We start from the raw sequence: 21,179 nt of genomic DNA, 5'->3' as shown, positions 1-21,179 counted from the left end.
TCTTGTCTAAATTAATGTATTATTTATTTTGTACCTTTTAAATCACTTTTATTTACAACAAGCCTTAGATACAGCTCACACGCAGTGGTAAAGCTCTGGCAGTACTGACGTCAGGGAGCTAACACATTTGCAAATTACATTTCTAAGTCATAGAAAATAAAAGAAAAAAAAGACTTTCAAAGATCAGTTTTGTCTCTGGGAAGAAAGGGTGACAGGACAGGTGTGCAGTGCCTGCAGAGCTCCGAGGGCAGGGCAGTGATCCGGGACGGGCTGGGGCAGCTCTGCACGGGCTAATGGCCCCACTCCTCTTCCCTCTCGCCAAGTCCCTCTTCTTCCTCTGGAAACACTGAGTCACTCTGACTCTTCAGATGCTTAATCCCTGAAAATACAGAAGTCATGGTTAAGGTTGCATTTTTCATGCATCAGGTATTTTTTTTTTGTGGAGGAAGAAACAGAAAACCAAAGTAAGGGCAAGTTTAATCCCCATATTTGCTCCTTTTTTCACAAACCTCTTCATTCAAGTCATGTGGTGGTGTATTTACAACAGAGATATTCTCTTCCTTGAATAAAGGTTCTGAACAGTATTTACTTCTTTTTTTCCTTGGTAAGCCTTGCTGAAGTTTGTGTTGAACACGATTGCAAAGCTGTCCTGAGGCAAAGAGAGCCTGGCAGAGCCTCTGTCCTGACAGAGAGGAGACTCCTGGCGCCAAAGCTGTGACAACACTGGATAATTTCTTACACGGAGAATGTGTTCTTTTGGCCTCCAAATACCACGAGGGGCTGGATGAAAAGGGTGAATACCTATCACAGGATATTTGGAAGTTGAAATATCCTGGTTTTGGTTATATCAAGTTTTTGGTTTGAGGAAAGCTATGAAGTACCTACTGCTGGCTGTTTTCAGCCAACAAGTGAAGTAGACTTTATTAACATGAATCAAATTACAGTTATTTCCCTGTCTCATGTTCAGTACAAGGAAGCAGACTTCAATGAAAGGGCCTAATCCCATCTTCTCAGCTCTGCCTTGGTGTGATAGAATTCTAACTAGAAAAGGAAGCAACATCAAGATAAAAAGATGACAGAAAGACCAGAGAGGAAGAGTTGCTATTTTCAAAAAACCTAAAGAGCAAATGTGCAAGATTAGTCTTGGGGTCCCCCAGTTTATGACAAAAAAAGTGGGAACATAACTATTGACCAAAAATGCATGATTTGAACAAAATATAAGCCTGAATTAGTCTATTTTCTGATGCCATTACTGTCACTGCATAAAAATATTTTTTATTTCATTAAAGATCATACATAGCTCTGACAACTATTTCTAACTGTCAGGAAAAACAGGCCCCTTTTATATCACTTCCTCTCTGTGATGAGGAGACATGACACCCCAGCTGCTTTACATAATCACTGCTAGATAATCAAACACCCCAATGTGCACCCTGCAAGTCATGACACTTATACTGGGACAGTTTTCAATAAGGAAATCCAGATTGCTTCTAATTGTGAATAAGAAGAATTGATGATGGTGTAAGTCCAAGAGTTTTGGGCCCAGTGTCCCTTCATCTGGAAGTTCCTACACCTCACTGTCAATGTCCACACCATACCTATCCAAAATACAGGGTAGATTTTTTTTTTTCCAAATACATAATTTGAAAAAAAATCTCAACATAAATTATTCCAGTTGCACAAAGTTACAAATAGCTGACAACAGTATCTTACAATGGCTGCACAACAACCAGCTCCACTTCTAACAGGAGCCCATCACTCTCTGCTGGGCTCTGGGCTCCTCTCTCTCTTTCCTTCCACACAAATGACAGCACACAGTCTCCTGGGAAACTGTTGTTCTGACATAAAACAAGGAAATACATTAATGCTCCAAAGCCACAATTCCTGTAAGTGTGCCCTGCAATAATCCAGCCATTTCCAAATAAGAATGTGATACATGAAGGTGCTTTGCTACTACCAAGCTCTTAGCAGCTCCTCTTTAGCAACACCTTTAACACTTTAAATATTATTTCACCTAATTGCAGGTTAATGCACATTTGTTTCTAAATTATGTTGTGTTTTTAAGGTAGATTTGTCTCCTGTTGTTTCCTCTGCACTTACAGAGCCATTTCTTACACAATTCACAGTACTCATCTAAGAGCTGCTGTTCAGTACTTCAGACAGGAATTGCTAGGAGCTAGAGCAAATTATTTTTTTAGGGAGCTTTTGAAATATGAGAAAGGGAAAGTTATGGACAGAAAAGAAGGCATACATGGTATGATGAAACCATGGAACTATATTTTTTGTAGGAGTGAACACTTTTGTCCATGTGGTTTAATTGCGATAGTAAATATGAAAATTGTAGGAGATGGAGAGGGATTACATCAGTGAGCATTACCCATTGATTTTTGTGTGGCAAGTAGCTATTGATCTTATTTAATGATTTTTTCATAAACTCCATTCTGCAGCCTGCCTTCACCTCTGCCAGTCATTTTATGCTACAGTGTCCCTTGGAAGTGTCCTTCTCCGACCAGTAAGTGCACAAGACGTCATGTACGTATATATAATCCTCAAGATGTTCACACAGCATCAGGTTGCCTGAATGAACTGACCCTTGGCGTGGCATTATGAAATAAGATGCTCATCTACACGATGGAATAGTGTAAACTGACATTGGGTAATGAAATTCCTGTCAGTAACATATGAACATGTATGACAGGAAACGCTGGTAACTGCCCTGAAAATATACATTTCCTGCACAAAGCTGCAGACTTTTACAGTGTAAAAAATGGCCTTGAGTGATAAAAGTACTTAGTTAAATCATAGCAATCATAGTCTTGGATTAAAAGCATATCTAGCCACATAAAATTGCAGTAGCCCAGAGTGGCTGCCAAGGGTGGTCAGAAGGCACCGGGGCTGGGCAGGTGCTCGCTGGCACATTCAGCCACAGCTCAGGAGCAGAGCCGGGGACAGCAGCTCCCCAGCGTGGCTCCAGTGGGGTTATTTGGGCTGTGCCCTCTCCTTTGGAATAGGAGCCATGTGACAAGCAGGCAGTGAGGTGAAGCTCTACCCACAGAGTGTATTGCTGGATCAGTTCAGCATCTCTGCTTATCTGAATTGCTTGCTGAAAGGTTACACTGTTAGAGGCTGAGTAAAAATTCATTATTCAGGTCACCTTAGCCATCTTTACAACCACAACTATGGCAAGGCTAATTTATCAGAAAGGCTATTTCCTTCTCATATTTCCAATCTTTGTACCAGAAACACAGCCCATGCCCTCAGCTTTCTCAGCTAGTAACCAAGAAGGACCAAAATGCTGTAGTTTGGGGATTATTTCTATTCGCTGAGCACAGTGTAAAGATGAGCATGAAATACAGAAAGTAAGATTTTACTCATAGCAAAAAAAACAAAAAAAAAAAAAACAAAACAAAAAAAAAAAAAACCAAAACAAAGCCAGGATATTTTAGAAGAAATTGTTTGTATGTAAGAGCACATCTAAGTTAGAAACATCAAGTTACTGATTCCACATAAACTGCACAAGATTTACAGTATCAGTAGCAAATAGGGAGGACTGCAAATGCTGATCATGGAGACACCCTGTCCCATCAGTGTCCCTCTTTCCAGGCAGTGGATTTGTGGGCAGTTTCCTGAAGAGCTGTGCCTGCACTGCCCTGCTGCTGCTCTGTTTCTCTCACTGGGTGCCCTGCCCTGCTCTGCCCTTTCCTGGGGATGGGGCTCGCAGGGTGACACCCACCCTGCTGTCCCCACGGGTTCCCAGTCCCCTGTGACCTGACCCAGCCCCTGCTCCACTGCGTCACGCTCTGCCTGGGGCTCCGCTCCTCACCTGGGATGTCTGGCAGCCAAATTCCCCTTCCAGACCAAGCACTGCCCCTTCTCACCACTGCCTGGAAATGCTTCATACTCACAATGTGTTCACACTTACCTTTATGCTACTTTAAAGCAAAGTCTGTCTGAACACTGCTAAAGCCAGCAGGACAAGAACTGGTTTTTCTCAAAGGGCTTACATCTCACTGCAGGCAATTTAATACAATTAATGTTGATAAATAAATCCATAATTCCAAACCAGTTGAGCAGCCATTCACAAACATAATTTGAACTGTCAATTCTTTTTAGATTAAGTCACTATTTCAAAGAATATTTGTAGAATTCTAGATTCTTATAAATTATGAATGAGAATGGGAAAATTTTGTGTCATTTTTGTAGTCACATCACATCCATGCTGCTTCATCAGCAGCTGTCTTTTAGCTTCTCTCCATCTAATCAAAGCACCAGCTTAGAAAGCTAAGTAGGGTCACAAGATTTGAAATAACCAAGTGCTCCTGAATTAAATATCTCCTGGAAAAAATTTTAAAAATATTCATGTAATTAAGGCAGCTCCCCATCCTATTTAACACTTCTTCCTTCACTCTGCTTCACTGCCCAAGGAAGGGTGTTGACATTTACCAAACTCAGGATTGAAGTCTGGTTGGCAGCTTGAATTCCCTAAAGTTTGAAGGGTTATTTAATTTTATGATTTGGAGCTGATCCTCTCCCTATCAAAAACACATTTCCAGATTTGCAGAAAGCAGTGAAAGGCACAGATAAAACAGGCTCATTTTCAATGTTTCAGAACTCAAATCACTTTGAAATAATCATGCAAACAGACCTGGCTAAAGAGGATAACAGCCAAATAAAAATGTCTCAGCCAGTGCTAAATTAATTGTTTTCTATTTTCCTTAGCAAAAATGAGAATATCAAAAGAAATATAGACTCATACCACTAAACAGAAAAACAGACTCTTATTTTTAATGGTACATCCTGGTTTGCATTTACCAGTTAAATATGTTCAAGTTATGTTTCTCTGATGTGTGTTCCTCACAGTGTCTTTTTCCCAATTCAAATTTTGATTTAAAATATGACAACAAAACAAATAAACAGAAAACATAAAACCCAAACAAACAACACAAACAACCAAACAGAAAAAACCCTCAAATTAATATCATTAAATCCAGCATCCACCACAGGTCTTTGACTGAGCTGGGTACAATGGCACAATTTGGCACTTGTGAAGAGCCAAATGAAGCTGGCAGGCCTTCCAGGGCAGCCTCTTCCATGTATAGGGATGGCCCCTCCAGTTACAGGAGAACAAGCAGCTGCATCAGGTCAGGGGCAACTCTGGGGCACCTAACAGCAGCCTGCCTGTACCAAGGAAAGCTACCCAGAAGATGAAGGCGTCTGGTTATGAATTGGAAGAGACTATTTTCTGACTAGATATAAGGAAGAAATTATTCCACTGAGTGTATTTAAGCACTGGTGTGATTTCCCAGCGAAAATGTGATGTGTCTCTTCAAAGAGTTGTTCAGTAGTGAACTAGACAAAGCACTGAACAACCTTGTTAAACTTGGTGCTAATTCTGCTTTATGCATCAGGTTGAACTATGGACTTTCCCAAGGTTCCTTGCAACCTAAATGACTATGTGATTTTATGAAATTAAAACTCAGTAAATGCATCTTACAGTTTATAACAACATAGTAACATTAACCGTGTGGGCTACATATTGATCCACCTGGGAACTTCAAATGACTCTTTTCTCTGGAAAAGTGATGCAGTGTCTAAGTGCCCCAGTCAGACTTATTTCAGGAATAAGATTCCTCTTCACTTCCTAAAACCATGGGGCCAGACTAAATCAATATTTCTGATTTTGGAAAGCATACAAACTCATAATTATAAGTCCACTGTGATTTATATATACATGTATGTGATTTTCTCAGAGGGGATGAAAATAATGGGATTAAAGTCAGTGAACCTGAAGCATCTCTTCCATGTGACAGATACACCCATAAGATCCCCAAAATCTCACAAGGAAATCACACCCTGGTTGTGGCTCAGTGCAGGGAACTGCAACAGAAAAATGTAATTCCTGAGAGGGAGGCCCAGAGCTGCTCCTCTGCAGATGAGTCCTGGCACTGCTGCTGAAATGGGTCATCTTCCGTTGGGGCCTGAGGGTGCTGACTGCAACTGCAATTCAAAGAATATGTTCAGCTGCCTGCAGATGTATCAGGTTAAAAAACCACTCTGGGCTAATAAAACCAAGGCCTATGCACCCTGTTTCACAAGAAATGCCTTTATTGCTCAGCTAGGCATCTGCTCAATGGGTGTATCATGGACTCTCTACACTTCACAAGATGTTTTGCCAGATGTTTCCAGAAACACCTGGTGCTCCCTGGGATGGAATGTGCTCCCTTCTGCTGGTCAGTGCCAGTGGGAGAGTCCAGAGCCCCTCCCTGCCATGAGCACCACAATCCAGCTCTGGCAGGCACAGGACACCATCTCCGCTCTGAAAAGCCTCAAATGCTTCCTGCTCTTGCCACCTCCAGAAGGTGAGGACCATCAGAGCCTGCAGGAGCAGCTGCCTGCCAGAAACCTCTTTTGACAGAATCTGAATAATTATTAAAAACTTTTCCTCTCTGTGATTACTTTTAGTTCAACAGAATACAGCTTCACTAGCCTCCATTCTCAGCACTTCCTGATTCATAGAAGTTTAGAAAAATTCAGTCTGATCATCTTCCAATGTTCATTGTCAGCTACACTGTCCAGTTTATTCAAACGCAAGAAATATGTGTTGTCTTCTCTCTGCCCCATTTGGAGAAGATGTCAGAAATACAGCTGTCATTACTGGTCATGGATAAACTCAAAACTTACCCCTGCACACACATCTCCTAGGCATTTTGACTTTCTTGATCAAAAATTTAGTTCTTTGGCTGGAAAGAAATTAAATCCTACTATATTTTTTTTCTTTTTTTTTTAAACAGCTGAAATACAGGACAGCATATATTCCATACAAGAGCAGAACAGTAAGAAAAATGCTATAGTTTCCCAGAACCCTATTTTGAGCTTTCTCTGGTTTCCTCTTTGCATAAATGACCTGTTCTCTCTCTCTTTCATCTGTACAATCAGTTCCTGAAACCTTTAATCCATTTTTACTTAATTGAGTGGTTTAGATAAGCTCGACTTGCATACAAGTCAGAGTTCAGTGCTTAAGCTTTCATTAGCAGCTCTTAAAAATCATTAACCCTATCCTTAATCCTACCTGCCTCTCCTCTCTCTCTACCATTCAGCTCACCAAAAATGATGCCCATTGGTTCCACCGTATCAGCCTTCTCTGCCCCATCTTCCATTTCCTTTGATCCAGTTGCCCTTGGACCCAGTCTCAGCTTTCTGGCCAAGTGCCCAGTGCTCTCTCTCTCCATCCTTTCCAGCTTGCTGATATCTTTGCCTCTGACAATTTTTGCCTTGTTTCTCCTTCCCCCTGGTTCTCCTGTTATTGTAATGCCTTTCTCCTTGCCATTCTCTGAGTCATTTTCCCTTCTGTCCAAATGAAAACTAGAGTGCATCTTCTGTGCAATCTTGTGGAAATCTAAGACAGCACCTCAAAGTGGTCAAAACCAAGCTCTTGATCTGAAGTCCTGTCAAAAACATTCATCTACCATGAACAACACTGTCACTTTCCCCTGATATTTAGGCTTACACATTTCTGATTTCCACTCTTCTCTAGATCCCCATACCCAATTGCCATCTGAGTCTTGCATGTTTTTTCTTGCTTAACGCCTCCCGTATAGTTTTTCACCATTTATCCAGACTTTGAAACTCTCCTTTTTCTGGGGTCTTCGCTACTACCACATCTCCTTCTCCAAGCTTTATAAATGTATCTTTTCTCCTGCCACTGCTTTCCCCCCTGAGTTCTCTCCATTGATTCTCTCCAAGATATTTCAGACTAATGGTGGCTATTTATGCTTTCAAGGAAAATTAAATGTCTTCATATATTATGGGCATCATCCATACCCATCTCAAATCAGGAAATTATACAGCTTTGCTTCTCAAATTGCTAGGCTTTTAGATTAGCATTTTCATTCCTTCTCTTAAAGTTCTGGAGGGATACAACTACCTGCCTTCATGGCTATATCCAAATCCTCAAAATCCTCAGTTATGGAATTTCAGAAACACCCTGAGAACATTTTTGTTGCCAGCCTGCTGAGACAAAGACTGCTGCTTCTATCCCTAACATTCTTTATCTGTTCCTGGCCTTTATTGCTACACCCTAGCTGGTAGTTCCCTGGTGCAAAAACCAGCTTCTGTTAAATGTTTGAACAAGGTTTATGTGGCATGGACCAAATTCCTGGTGTGGGTTCCTGGATGCTTCATTAACCTCAATTCGATATGACAAGAATTGTGTACAGAGATCGGTGGATGATTGCTGAGTATGAACAAAGAGCCAGACAATGGCTGATGTTTGTATGCAAACACAAAATGCATTTTACTTATCTTTCCTTGTGCTTCTTCATGCACACCTAGTAGAATGGCTTCAGTCTGACAAGCTGGCAGCTATTATTTCATGTGCTGATGCTCATGTTCAATAATCAAACCAGATGACCTGTGGCAGGAGTTAATCCTGCTTCCAAGCAGTTCTGGCAACAAGAGCCCAGCCTGTGGGTCCCAAGGCAGCCACTCTCTTGGGTGGTCTCTAAGCTACTGACAGTTCAAAGAATAACAAAAAGTTATCTATGACATGACAGCAATAAAACACAACAAAACACACAGTCCCAGGCCTTGGCCACTCCCATGTATATGAGTGAGTGAACAGAAAAAACACGAGGGAGGGAAGGCAAAATAAAAATAAAGGGTTGTGGAAAATTTTGGTTTTTTAGATGTTGGTAACTGTGAACAGTCTGCTTGATACAGCCTTTGAAAGTTTTATAATCTTTGTTGAGAGAGATTGAAAACTGATGCACTATGCAATGGTCTCAAGGGACTGAGTGGCACCCATGCCTGGGAGTTTCTGTTAAGCAAGGTTTCACAGAAGCTTGAAAACCAGCATGCAAGTGTGGCCCTTAGTCCTGTGGCCAATGAGTTTGAGCATAACCAGGTCTTTTTTTTATTACACAGATCTTGGTCCCACTCTTCCAGAAATTAATGAGATTTACTATTGTTAAAGAAAGAAGAGTCAACATAAATCACTGATGTTAAGTTCCAATTATAAAGACAAAACCCCAGCTACTTGCAATAAATTTATGTAAAATACTGTAAATTACTGTTGTATGTGGCTTTAAAGTTTGAGATATGAGATAAAAAAGCTGATACAGAAAGTAGGTGCACTAGATATTGTCAAACTCCTGTTTAGATTAGCCTAGAAAAAGCAAAGTCAGGCTGTCACTTTGTGATTTTACCATTGATGTAAATGGTAAATCAGCATTCAAACACCAGCAGATACGGGGGACCTCCAACGTTTAGAATGAAAAGAATCTGGAGCATTAATGTGGCAGTTTAAACTAGGCTGACATTATAGCAATATATAAATAATAATAAAAAAAACACCCTCCATGTGTTGTATTATTTTACACCTCAGCTCAAACCGAGGGGAAAAAAAATCTCATATGTGTTATGATTATGAGACGTTATTCAGCCTTGCAAGTTCATTTACTTTTTTTTTTCCTCTCTCTAATATGCATGACTAAACCAAAACAACTGATCTGAAGCATTGGCAAATATGACGGGTTTATGTAGGTCACATATTTGATCTGGAGCAGATCAGATCATCAGCATATTCAGCAGGTCACTATGGCCCCATAGAGGTTTGTGAATGATCATTTGGAAACCCAGCAACACAGTATGACTAATTTTCTAAATGTCTGCTGGTTGCTGCTAACTCTTCTCTTAGCTGGAGTCATACAATCCTCAGTTGTCATGGTGAGCCTTTTAAATGACAAATGTTGAGGCTCATTTGAGGCTGCTTTCAGTCAAAAGGCTCACTGTTAAACTACCACAATGAAGACTGTATGAGAGCAGCAAAAATCATGTTGCAAATATCTGGCTACTTTCCAGTTTGTTCTCTGAGACATCACTTGCTGCTCTCCATTTTCCCTCTCGGAATGGCCTGAAGCAGCGCTGGTTCCTTAGGAGTCGCAAGAGGAGCTTCTTGCACACAAGGGCTTTTGTTGGCCCTCCACAGGCTGGCCAGAACATGCACTGCAGAGAGGGTCAGCTTTGCCATGGCTAAAGGGCTGCACCTCCCATGTGCAGTAGCCTAGAGAGCAAACAGAGAGGTTTTTGTTGCCCCAGGCAACTTCTCCTAGTATGGAGAGATCTTGTTCCGCTTCTCCTTCCTTCCCTCGCTAGCCCTCACACTGCAGAAGGTAGAGCAGAAGCTCATGGAGTCAGCCAGCAAGTGGGTGACTTTACCTTTTGGAAAACCAGAAAATATTTCTTATCTGATTCTGTGGAGGATGGCTCTTGGACAAATACCTCAAAAACTTGATCAGAAAAACATGCAGAGGTGGCTTCCATGGCAGTACTGAACCCAGGCAGTACTGCAAGGCTCTCCTCCTCACGGCTCCTCTGCTGCTCTGACCAGGCAGCTGGGCCAGCAATCAGGAGAGGATTAGAGCTTTGCAGCTGACACTTTTCCATCCCAATTTTTCATAGCTAAAAGACAGACTTACAACTGCTGGTAAGTGTGCTTGAATTCAACTAATGCAGGCAGACCTTCAAAGGTGCTGTGCTTTGACAGGTCCTGGGAAGCTTGTTAGATAGTCAGAATGTCCTTTGAAAAAGCACTTGTCTGGAAGCCAAATCTTACTGGGCAATGTGTTTATTTGCTGGAATTGCTAAGCCCTCACTTTAGCATCAGCACCACTTTCTGCAGCTGTCTGCCTGAGAGTAGGTCAAAATCATAGGACTGGCAGGATTGTTCCCTTATGTCAAAGGATTACAGTAATTCCACCAAATAAAAGGCCACATTTTCAAACCTCTAATCAGCTGCTCCATAATAATAGAAGTCAAAAGCTCTACTACTGTCACAAATTATGTATTAGAACTCACTGGCCTTAAAAGTTTGCAAGTAGCATTTTCTAAACACAGCTTCTTTAAAATAAACCATCTTACACTTTCACAGGCAACTTCTGCCATTCTTAGGATTTATGACATGCCTCTCCAGCCTATGGATCCAGTTGGAGCCACTCTGTAGCCTGACTATCTTAAAATAAGCCAGGAGGCTAAAAGTGGGAAGTAAGTTTTACCACTAGAGAATCACATCAGCAAAGATTTGGGAAAGCTGATGCTAAAGACAGCATGAAACAATGCTCAGTATTTCAGCTACAGAAGACAAGTCTGTTTAGAGGTAGGGACAAGCCAAACTTTAGTTATTTAGAGGGCTATGTACAAAATAAAACAATTATATCATCCTACATGCTGTAAATAAATCAGGGAAAAGTTAAAGAGAATTACATAAATCTTAACTTTTGTAAGTTTTAACTTCTGCATTCTAAAATATATGCCATTGTTCAACATCAAATATGCATCAAGTGTAGCATTAGGTTGAAGGCTGTGCTTTATGCCAGAGGTTCAGTTATAAAAATAAGGGTCCTTTCCAGGCCTTGAAATCAGTGAGCATTCACAAAAGCAGTCCTCCATTTGTCTCTAGGAACAGATGCTATGTTCACAGCTACTATTCCTTTTACAAAAGATAAAACAAGAGAGTTCTGCTACCAAGACTGTAAAATATTAAATGGTAACTATTGTGTGAAGAAGAGAATCAAGTGTCCTAGTTTTATTTCCTCTAATCTGTTCCTGCCAAAAGTGGCAACCAAGAACATTTTTCCTTTTATAATATTTTTTTTATTTCTTGTGTTCTTAATGGGAAATTTCTAACTGGATCTCCTGGCCATTTCTCTTACTCTAGCACAGTTATGTCTGTATGTATTCTTGTTCCTAAATGTTGAAAATAGTTCTTCTTTTAACATATTTTATAAACAACTAGAAAAACAATTAGAAAAACCTTGTATTATTAAACAAGTGATTAATAGGCCAGTGTTTTGCTTATTATCCCCAATGCAGTTGTTTCATGAGTGGCATATAAATAATAGGCCATTACTATCTTCTTCATATTGCCCTAACAAGTCCTAATTTTTGCTTCTGAGACATTTTCCTAGGACACAGTATCACCCATCCAAACTGACACTAGAGAGCTGTCTCACTTAGAGAAGAAGGGAAAGTACTTCCACGAAACATGTCACCCTTTGGACTGAAAGGTGAAACTTGGATTTGGGCAGCTGTGGGATGATGTTCTCACTGTGCTGTCACTTCCATGTTGTGAAAGGTTTAGTCTGTGCCAATCAGCTCTCACCCAGAACATTCCCAGCTGGGTGTAGGCACCCATGATCATTTCCACTGGGCCTCTTGGATGACTCTCCTGAGCTGGGAGTGTAAAAGGGAGCAGCATTGTTTTGCTGCAAGGAACAATTTTAACAGAGTAAGGCTACAAACCCCTTGAATCAAGGGAGACAAACTGGGTTGTAGCAATTTATGGTGTTTTGCACAGTACTATAGGTAGGGTTTCACATCCTTAAAACAAATGCAAGCCAATTTAGTACATAATATTTATGCACAACCAGGGCACTTCTTTGATACAGAAATTCAGCAAAATCAAATTTCTAGCTTAGACATCAGAAAGCATCTGGCATAGTGTCTCTGATTGTTTGGGAGAGGAGAAAAGAGAACAGTTAAAGCTTTAGTTTGACATTTCTAGTAATATTTTAAATTTTAAATGTTTTCATTTTAACTTGTTCAGCTTATAGGTAACCTGAAACCCCACCAAATTATTATATTTAAGTATTTTTGATTATTGGAAAATTAAAACTCAATTTTAAGAAATACATTTTTCAACATTAAATGCAGTCACCACAAATTATTTGCATTGCAGTAGACAAAACCAGTCTCACCTTGCAGTTGCCGCGGGCAGCACAACATTGGGACAAAATCTTTGGTGGCTTTTTATTGTGTGAGTGACTTGAACTTGTGATAAACCTACCTCTTCTGATTTGCCTAAGGCATCAAAATACCCCAGAGCCAGCATCCAGTACAACCAGAAGGCAATTATGCCATAGAAACACACTATGTGACACTCAAAATTGTCAGAGCCTGAAAACAAGTAAAGCTCTCAATTTTCCTGGGAAGCACAGCACAATCAATTTAATTTGGGAAAATATAGACAAAATACAAAAAGGTAAACTCTCATCTATAGTTTCAGACACATTCACATCACAATCACAGATTCGTTAAAAATTAGTTTTTATACTTCTTATTTTAGCTCTTGCTAAGAGTGAGTTCAAATAAAACTCGGCCTCTAACCACTCATGGGAGGTGGGAAATTCTGATGGAATGCAGGTGAAATGTAGTAATAACCTCATATATTTTAAGTTGAAATTAGTCATATTTAATATAATTCTACTCTTTGTAAGGGTTCTTTCCATTCAACAGTGGAGCTGCACTAGGAGTCACCAGAGGGAGCCTGCATGCCAAAAATCCCACTGTCTTTAAAAAACTCTCTACTTTCAGCTTGCAAGGGAATTGAAAGCTGAATTTACATAATTTCCTCCTCATTGCTTAAAAAATACAACAAAATCAAATAAAAAAGCAGAGAGAAGGCTGCTGGCTCCCTTTGCCCCTGTCGGAGATGGGCAGCCCGTACCCCGGCCGTGTCTCCGCTGCCCCGGCTCTCCCGTTCCCTGGCCTCTGCTCCCAGTCCCAGCTGGCTGCCCCTCTCCATCTGCTCTCCAGGGAAGGTGCAGCCACGGTGTGCCCTGTGTCCCTGCCACCTGGAGAGATGCCATTGCAGGGAGTAGCCCAAACCTGCACAGCTCCAGGGTTTACCAGATGTGTGTGCACATCTTTCTGCTTGCAATGGTGCGCCCTGGGCTGGGGGAACCACAGCAAGCACTTCAGGGGAGTGTTTTCCTTCTGAGCAGTCACCAGACCCCACAACTCCATTAATTGCATTGTTAGAAATACTCTGTAAATTGCTCAGAGGCTGCTCATCATCTCTCCTGGCTATAAAAGATCCATGGAATAACACTGGTTGTTCTCAGGTTGTGGGAGAGCTGAAAAACCTGAAGTATCCTCCCTCCTTCCGTTTCAGGAAAATCTAGCAGCTACATCACATGAGAGCTTTTAAACAACATCCTGCTGGCCTGTGCAGCTCACAGGAAAATGAATCCCTTTTCAGATCCATATGCTAGCTGCAGTATTTCCTGTGTTTTTCTGGTCACAGTCACACACATAATTCATGTGAGTGTTCAGTCCTAGCTTCAGGCCTGAAAGGATGTGGTTGAAATCTTCAGGCTGCTCGTGTTCTTGTCTCCATGCCAAAGCTCTGGAGGATGGTTTTGGGAACTCTGTGTTCTTGCTATACTGGGCAATGTTGCATCTCAAGGGGCGAAGGAAGGGAGAAATTATGGAGGGGAGAAGAACCACCTGGCTTTCTGTAGAAAATTTTTGGGTTTTGATAAATTCAAATAGGCATCCACTTCAAAAGGAAAAAAAAAAATCAAATACTAAAAACCCAGAAATATTCCCACCACAAGAAATCCAGCACATATGGTTCCTGAAAATCAGAAGCATGGTTTCTCTATGTTTCTCTTAGCTTAACCACAGAAATAAGGACCACGTTGTTTAGAAACAGAGATATCACAGAGCTAATGTGCTGCTGGGACCTTGACTCAGATCAGGATGAAACCTGAAGTAGAAGAGCTAATGGTAAGTTACTGTCCCTGGAAGAGCAGCTTGTGGCCAGGAGCCACTCTCATGGAAATCATTGCCCTGATCCCAGGAGGCTGTCAGAGCAAGTGGTGAGAGCTTGGCTGATGGCTGTGAGCCTGCACCTACTTGTACATGCTCATAAAGGCCAGCACAGCTGATGGAATCATAGCTGGGAGGCCGTGGGATGATTTTGCTGTGTCAGGCTAATGCCACTGCTCAGTGCCTTTCATGTTATACAAATTCACTATTAACCTTGAGCTTGCCTGTAGTCATGCCTGTAGCCTTTTGAAAGCTTTGCCTTTTGCGGGTGGGGATTTTTATACATGAAATTTGACTGCATGGAGAGCAGCCATTAATGGACAAAGAGGGACTGTAGAACTATGCAGTTAGGTACAAATCCAGGGAAGGCTTTTCTTTTTAGGGTAAATCAAATGAGACAGCAGCCCAGATACTATGGAGACTTTTTAGAAATACACTCTTAGGAGAGGTCCCTCTGTATGTATATACTGCATCTACCTCCAGAACACCCCAATACAGACTGAGAAGCTCCTCCACTGCTCCCCAGCCATGACCCCAGCAATGCTGCAGGAGGAATGTGCTCAGAGCCAAGGGGAGCGAGGCCCTGGCACATGCACTTGCCCTCACTGTATGCACAATCCTGCCCTGCCTGTCTGGGAGATGTCAAACACTGAACAGGAGCAGCAATGTCTAATCCAGGCTTTCATTCTGCCATCTTGCTTGGGATCAAATTCCAGATTTACAATGCTTTAGATGAAACAGAGGGGCAATTATTATTTATTACAGTAGGGCTGGTTGGAGTCAGTGTCTGCCATGTGGCTTGGTTGTTAACCTCCAGCATAGAACATACAGCAAGGAAATAAAATTTAATGCCCTGTCAAATGGCTGACTTCATAAGAATCTTACATCTTCTCCTATAAAAATATTATCTTTTCTTCAAAAGCTGCTTCAATTCAGAACACAACACTGCCAAAAATCTTTGTAATTTCACTATAAATACATCTTGTAAAAAAAAGTAACCAGAACAACACATGCTGCCCTTCCCTGGATTTCTACTTTACACTTTAAAATATGTACTATGTCTCCCATATTTTGTTCTATAGTATTGTATGTTGCTAGCTCTTAAAAGGCTGACTTTTTAATGTCATCTGTTACTGCTTAGAAACTGTAGGATGTTTACACAGCCCTGTATTTAATACAACAATGCTTAATAACACTATTTATAAGTCATAAATGCTGTTTCACAGCATTTTTCTAAGATTAACTTATATCATAAAAATTAAGTTGTACCTTTAGAAGGAGGTCTGTTTAGCATTCATTGCACAAGATGAGAAGGAACTATCAGATATATGGATTTCACATTGAGCCAAATGAGGCCAGCAGAAATACTCCCCCAGACTTTGGTCTGTGTTGGACCTCACGTGGTAATTTAGGAACTGACATTAGTGCTCAACACAGCCCTTTCTTCTTCCCTCCAGGTAATAGTGGCAGATGACAAGTTATAACACAAACATCCCAGTTTTTCTGTGGAACAGATGTCAAGCTCAGTCTCCACTGGACACCTTGGTCTCTCTATAGGTACTGCAATATTTATTCAGCCAAGGCCAGAGCCATTTTGAAGTAGGAGCCGCCAGCTGTGAAATGAAATGTATTCAAAGCTGCCAACAGCAAGAAATTAAATACAGACTACAGCAGTGTCTGCCAACGTGTTGGGCAGTACCACAACAGTGGCAGCCAACTGAACTTGAGATGGCAGCAATCTGATGTATCCCTGTCACCAACTCAGTGATTCACTAATTAATTTAGCTTTTCTTTTTTTCTTAATTGTATCTACTGTTGTCATCCTACAGTTGAAGTCTGAGGAAGGAGAGAGGAGGGAGGAAAGAGACCAGGCAGAGATAGCCAGGAAAGATATCCAGGTAAAGATAGCCAGGAAATCCATTCAAGGCCATTCTGCTTCCAGTGGTGTGGCTGTCTGAGGTGCACTGACTAAGATGTGGATAAGAATGGTATATAAATGATGAGAACAAGTCGTTTGGGAAACAAAGCTGCACCTCTTGTGAACAAGTTAGGGACAAGGGAAAAACACAGTGATGCAAAACTGCAGCATAAATCTTCTATTCCCAGTTCTTCAGAAGGTCCAGAGAGCTGTGGGCCTTCCACCCAGGAAATGAAGTGCACTGATGGCATTTTGTCGCATCACAACACATGAACTGACAAGAGCAGTGCACATGAAGAACAAGGCAGAGCTTAGCCTTCTGTCACCCAAGAAACAGCTTACTGAGACAGATTTTCTGCATAAAAGTAATGTGGTGAAGGACTGGTACTACCAGGCTACAAAAGAGATGTTTCTCCAGGGACATGGCAGCTCTGCTAAGGCATTAGAGGAAGATTCCTTCCCAACCTCAGGAATTGCTCCAACCACTGGACATTACCTGTTTTGTGCAGTAGTCCTAGCCCCCTGCCCAGTAGTTATCACAGCCATTTAGCTTACTGGAAAAGGAAGGAGGTCCAAAATACCACTCAGGACTGAGAGAATAATTGAAAACCATCTCCATCTCCTGTTCTGGCCACATGGCTGATGTGCAGCACAATCATCTTTGAAAAAGGATCGTCATTGGAGAGATTGGAAAAATGTAATAGGCTGAGTCAAAGTGACTCACCCACATAAGAAAAGTTTGACTGAGTTCCAGCTCAATTTGTGAATTTTTACAAGCCTAGTTTTGATGTTTAGAAGACTAAGATGTCTGATGTTACGGCTAACATTAATTTCCTAAAAATTAAATTTAAACCCATGTATGAAACAGAAGAAAAAAACACATGGTATTTTTCTTTCTAGAATAGTGGGATGTTTCATTTTCTTACACTGATTTAGTTAGTATTTAGTTAACACTAGAAGCTCTTTGCAGAGTTTGCCATGTAAGAAGACAGCCTGTAAAATGATACAAGTTTTTGTAGTGACTGCTAAAGCCTTAGAAACTTCATTCCTGTGCCACTTGAAGTAAATTTAGCCTGAGATTTTTGTTCCACAATGATTCTCATGGGCTCCAAACTCAGTGCTTACCGTACTAACAATAATCTTTAATGTCTCCAGACTCTACCCATGTTCGTTGTTAACCTTCAGTCACAAAGTAATGAGATGCATCAGACATCGTCAAGCTGGCCTAAGGGGTTACAAATTTGGATGAGGGCCACATACTGTACTAATTGCTTTTAATAAATTACATATTTCAGGAGGGACATCATGATTTTAATCATTTATTCTGCATGTTGTTTCCTTTGGAGAGAAGAACAAGCAGGCACTAAACAAGCAGAGCATCTGAAATTCATGGCAGGAGCTAGAAAGAGCTCATTTAATATCAACCATCATTGTAAATACTAGAATTATGCATGTATCAAATCCCTGGGTCTGAACACTTTGGGAAAAGCCAGTGAGTTCTGGTTGTTTTAATGACTCAAACCAAAATAATGTCTTTGAATGTTCCTTAGATTTATAACAGCTCTGATTTAATCCAATTACAAATCTTGTAGCTGAGGCCTAGCTCAGGAAAAAGCCTTTGTTTTTATGCAAAGAAAAATACATTAGGAGGGGAATTTAAAGCATTTATTTCCCAAAAGGCTGAGAGGAAAAACAGTCAAATGTATCTCTTACTTGTGTGGGGAATGACTTTAATAATGATTTTATGGCTCCTCATTGCAAAGGTGGTCCAGTGAACACAGACAGCTACAAAAAAATTTCTTTAAAGCCTTCTGAAATTAGCAGGATCTTAATCTGATCTAAACAGCCTCTTGCAGAGTGAACTAAGATGAGTGAAGTTTTCCTATTTCTCTGACATGCAGCACATCCAGGCTGGTAGACTCACTGCTAATGAAATCCTCAAATCACTTGGGAATGTGCACTTCCTTCACAGGGGGAGACCTTGATGGTGCTTAAATAGCCACTAGTATTAATAGCAATGGCTGGTGGATAATGTGGGGATCTGGGACCTCTGGGGAGCAATGCAGGTTTGGGAACAGCTCAGGCTCTCTTCTGTCAGTCTTTGTGAGCCTTGCTTCCTGCCACTGCTGTCTGCATTTCCTTCCAAGGATGAGCTGGGCTACCAAAAAAACACGACTGCCTAGGTGAAAGGAAACTGCCCCAGCACGAAGCGTGCCCTGGCATGGAAAGCTGCAGCTCTGAGACCCAAATGTTCTCTTTTGATTTTCAAGTGGTAAGGAGACACCAAGGAAACACCATTACCTGGGGTAAGCGCAATCCACTTCTGCCTTGGCAGACTGAGATGCCTTCACTCGGTCCCTCTCTATCTGGAAGGGTTATCATCCCATTTTAGACTTCTCTGGCAAGTGTGAGGGTAAAAAAACGAGACCCCAGAAAGACTTCCAGGGTCTCCTCTCGCACACCAAGCAGAATAATGAAGATATTTCTGAAGATGCTGTTTGTGCTTGATGGATGGACGGACGGACCTTTGTGCTAAAACAGCTGGACATCTACTTTGGAAAAGGATCAAAGGATTCTTCTTGGTTTTGTCATAAAGAACAAGAAGCAGATTAGTAAATAGGAAAAAAAGGCCTTACACATTGAGAACTGACTGCAAAAGATTGCCCAAGGCAAAACTGGTGACTATTCAAATTGCAGAACATTCCTGTGGTTGTTTTTATGGTATTTTTCATAGGGAGGTTCAAGCTAACCTTCACATATGAAGAAGAAGACCTTAAAGGATGAGAAAACTTGAAGTTCAGGCATAAAAACCCATGAATAATAGAAGAAAAAGTGACACAAAGAGGGGAACTGAAGGTAATGCTGGGGGAGGGGAACTGGAGGGGAACTGAGGATGAAATCCTCAGTTAAGATTGCTGCTAAACATAAAAAAACTGTGACAAGAGGTGAATCACAACAAACAGAAAATAAGATGGATTCATTTGGTGCAGTATTCAGATACTGACTTTTGCCAACATTGCATGCTACATACCAGCATGGAATTAAACACTAGTGTGGCAGGTTAGGAAAGAAATATCTATGAAAGCAAAATGGAAAACCTCTTTGACATCCATTAGGTTTGGTAATATAATACTAAGAAGCACACCATGCTCAGCTGTTATCTGGTTGGCCAGCTGAGTCCCTCTCCAGATTACCACTTAAATCAATAGCTCTCACATTGATTTTTCCAGCACACTGTATTCCAGTAAAAAGAACAATGCTCTGAGATGAGTCAGCTATTTGCTCTGTCTGTAGGAACTCTGGTGTGTTTTTGTTTAGGAAAATAAAAGCAGGAGCCAAAGTACACACAGTTATACAGTAATAAGAAGCTGCCTGTTGCACCAGGTTTGCTACAGCTTGCTGCAGCAGCCACAGCCCAGCCTTGAGCTAGAGGAAGCTTCTGTAATGATGAAACTGAAATATTTGGGCATGGTCTTAGACAGATCATGATGTTGAATATTAGTTCAATAAGAGCAATGTCAGAGGGAAAAAAATATGCCCCCATATATATCAAAGAATAGAATCACAGAATCATAGAATGGTTTGGGTTGAAAGAGACATTAAATATCATCTCATTCCAGCCCCCTTCCCACTAGAGCAGGTTTCTCAGGGGCCCATCCAACCTGGCCTTGGACACTTCCAGGAAAGGAAGTCATAGCTTCTCTGGGCAATAGGAACCCCTTATCTGGGCAATTTAACTAAGAGGCTGATCTCCATATATTTACCATGATAGGTAAAACCTCAGCAGTACTGTGTTTATTGCATATATTTCCATATATTTAGGTATTTCATCTAATACGTACTATAGTTCTGGTATTGTAACCATTCATCACCATTGTCCCATATTGCTTGACTCTTTTCAAACAAGCCAACAATTTCCCATTTTATATGGGTTCCTATAACCACAACATACACATTATTTTCCTCCTTCTCTCTCCTGCCTTGCCATCAATTCAGAAACCAGCAACCTTTTTCTCACACAGTTTTCACACAGTAATTATTTCAAGAAACTTACAAAAACTGTTACAAAACTATTTTCAGCTACTTGGAGATTTGGAGTCAGGCTGAAGTGCAACTCTGCCCATGGTTTTTCTTGATCCTTTTCTGCTGCAGGCATAGAGCAAAGCTCCTGCCATGGCCCCTTGGCTTTCCCACAGCCCTCTGCACACAGCTGCTGTCTCAGCTTCCAGCCCAGTTCCACTGCCTGCAAGCTTGGCCTATTTCTGGGAGCTTTGAGTTAACAGCAGCTACAAACTACTAAAATGCCACAGAGGTTAACAAATGAAAATATTTGCTCCTCTTCTCCACTCCATTTATTACCTCCAGCTTTAAATGTAAGATACCAGATTACAGTCTATCCCAGCTTCCATTAGTAACAGCCCCAGAGGGTATGGAGCAGACAAGGGGCTGTAAAAATGTTGGTTTTTTACTTTACTCTATGTCAAATACCATATTATGACTATACTGGGGAAAAATCAGTGCACAGGAAATATATATATGTATATATGCTCAAAGTCGAGGAGGAGTGTGGAACTGTGAAGTCTGTTATTCTGAAAATACTGTTGAATAGCATTATCTTCAACTGCTATAAAACCAGAAAATTTAAAAAAATTAC

At 41.0% G+C, this 21,179-nt stretch overlaps 1 protein-coding gene across 1 annotated transcript in view; it reads right to left on the bottom strand.

Annotated features, from left to right (window-relative positions):
• The window catches only part of PPP1R1C (protein phosphatase 1 regulatory inhibitor subunit 1C), a 49,005-nt gene continuing 27,826 nt past the window's right edge, over positions 1-21,179 (bottom strand). The window contains exon 5 of the mRNA XM_021531329.4: positions 1-379. Coding sequence (XP_021387004.4) covers positions 291-379 — 89 coding nt within the window. The 3' untranslated portion in view covers positions 1-290. The remainder of the gene's footprint in view (positions 380-21,179) is intronic.

Source organism: Lonchura striata, chromosome 7, assembly GCF_050655825.1.
Source record: "Lonchura striata isolate lonStrDom1 chromosome 7, ASM5065582v1, whole genome shotgun sequence".
Taxonomy (NCBI): domain Eukaryota; kingdom Metazoa; phylum Chordata; class Aves; order Passeriformes; family Estrildidae; genus Lonchura; species Lonchura striata.
This window is presented reverse-complemented; position numbering and strand designations above follow the sequence as displayed.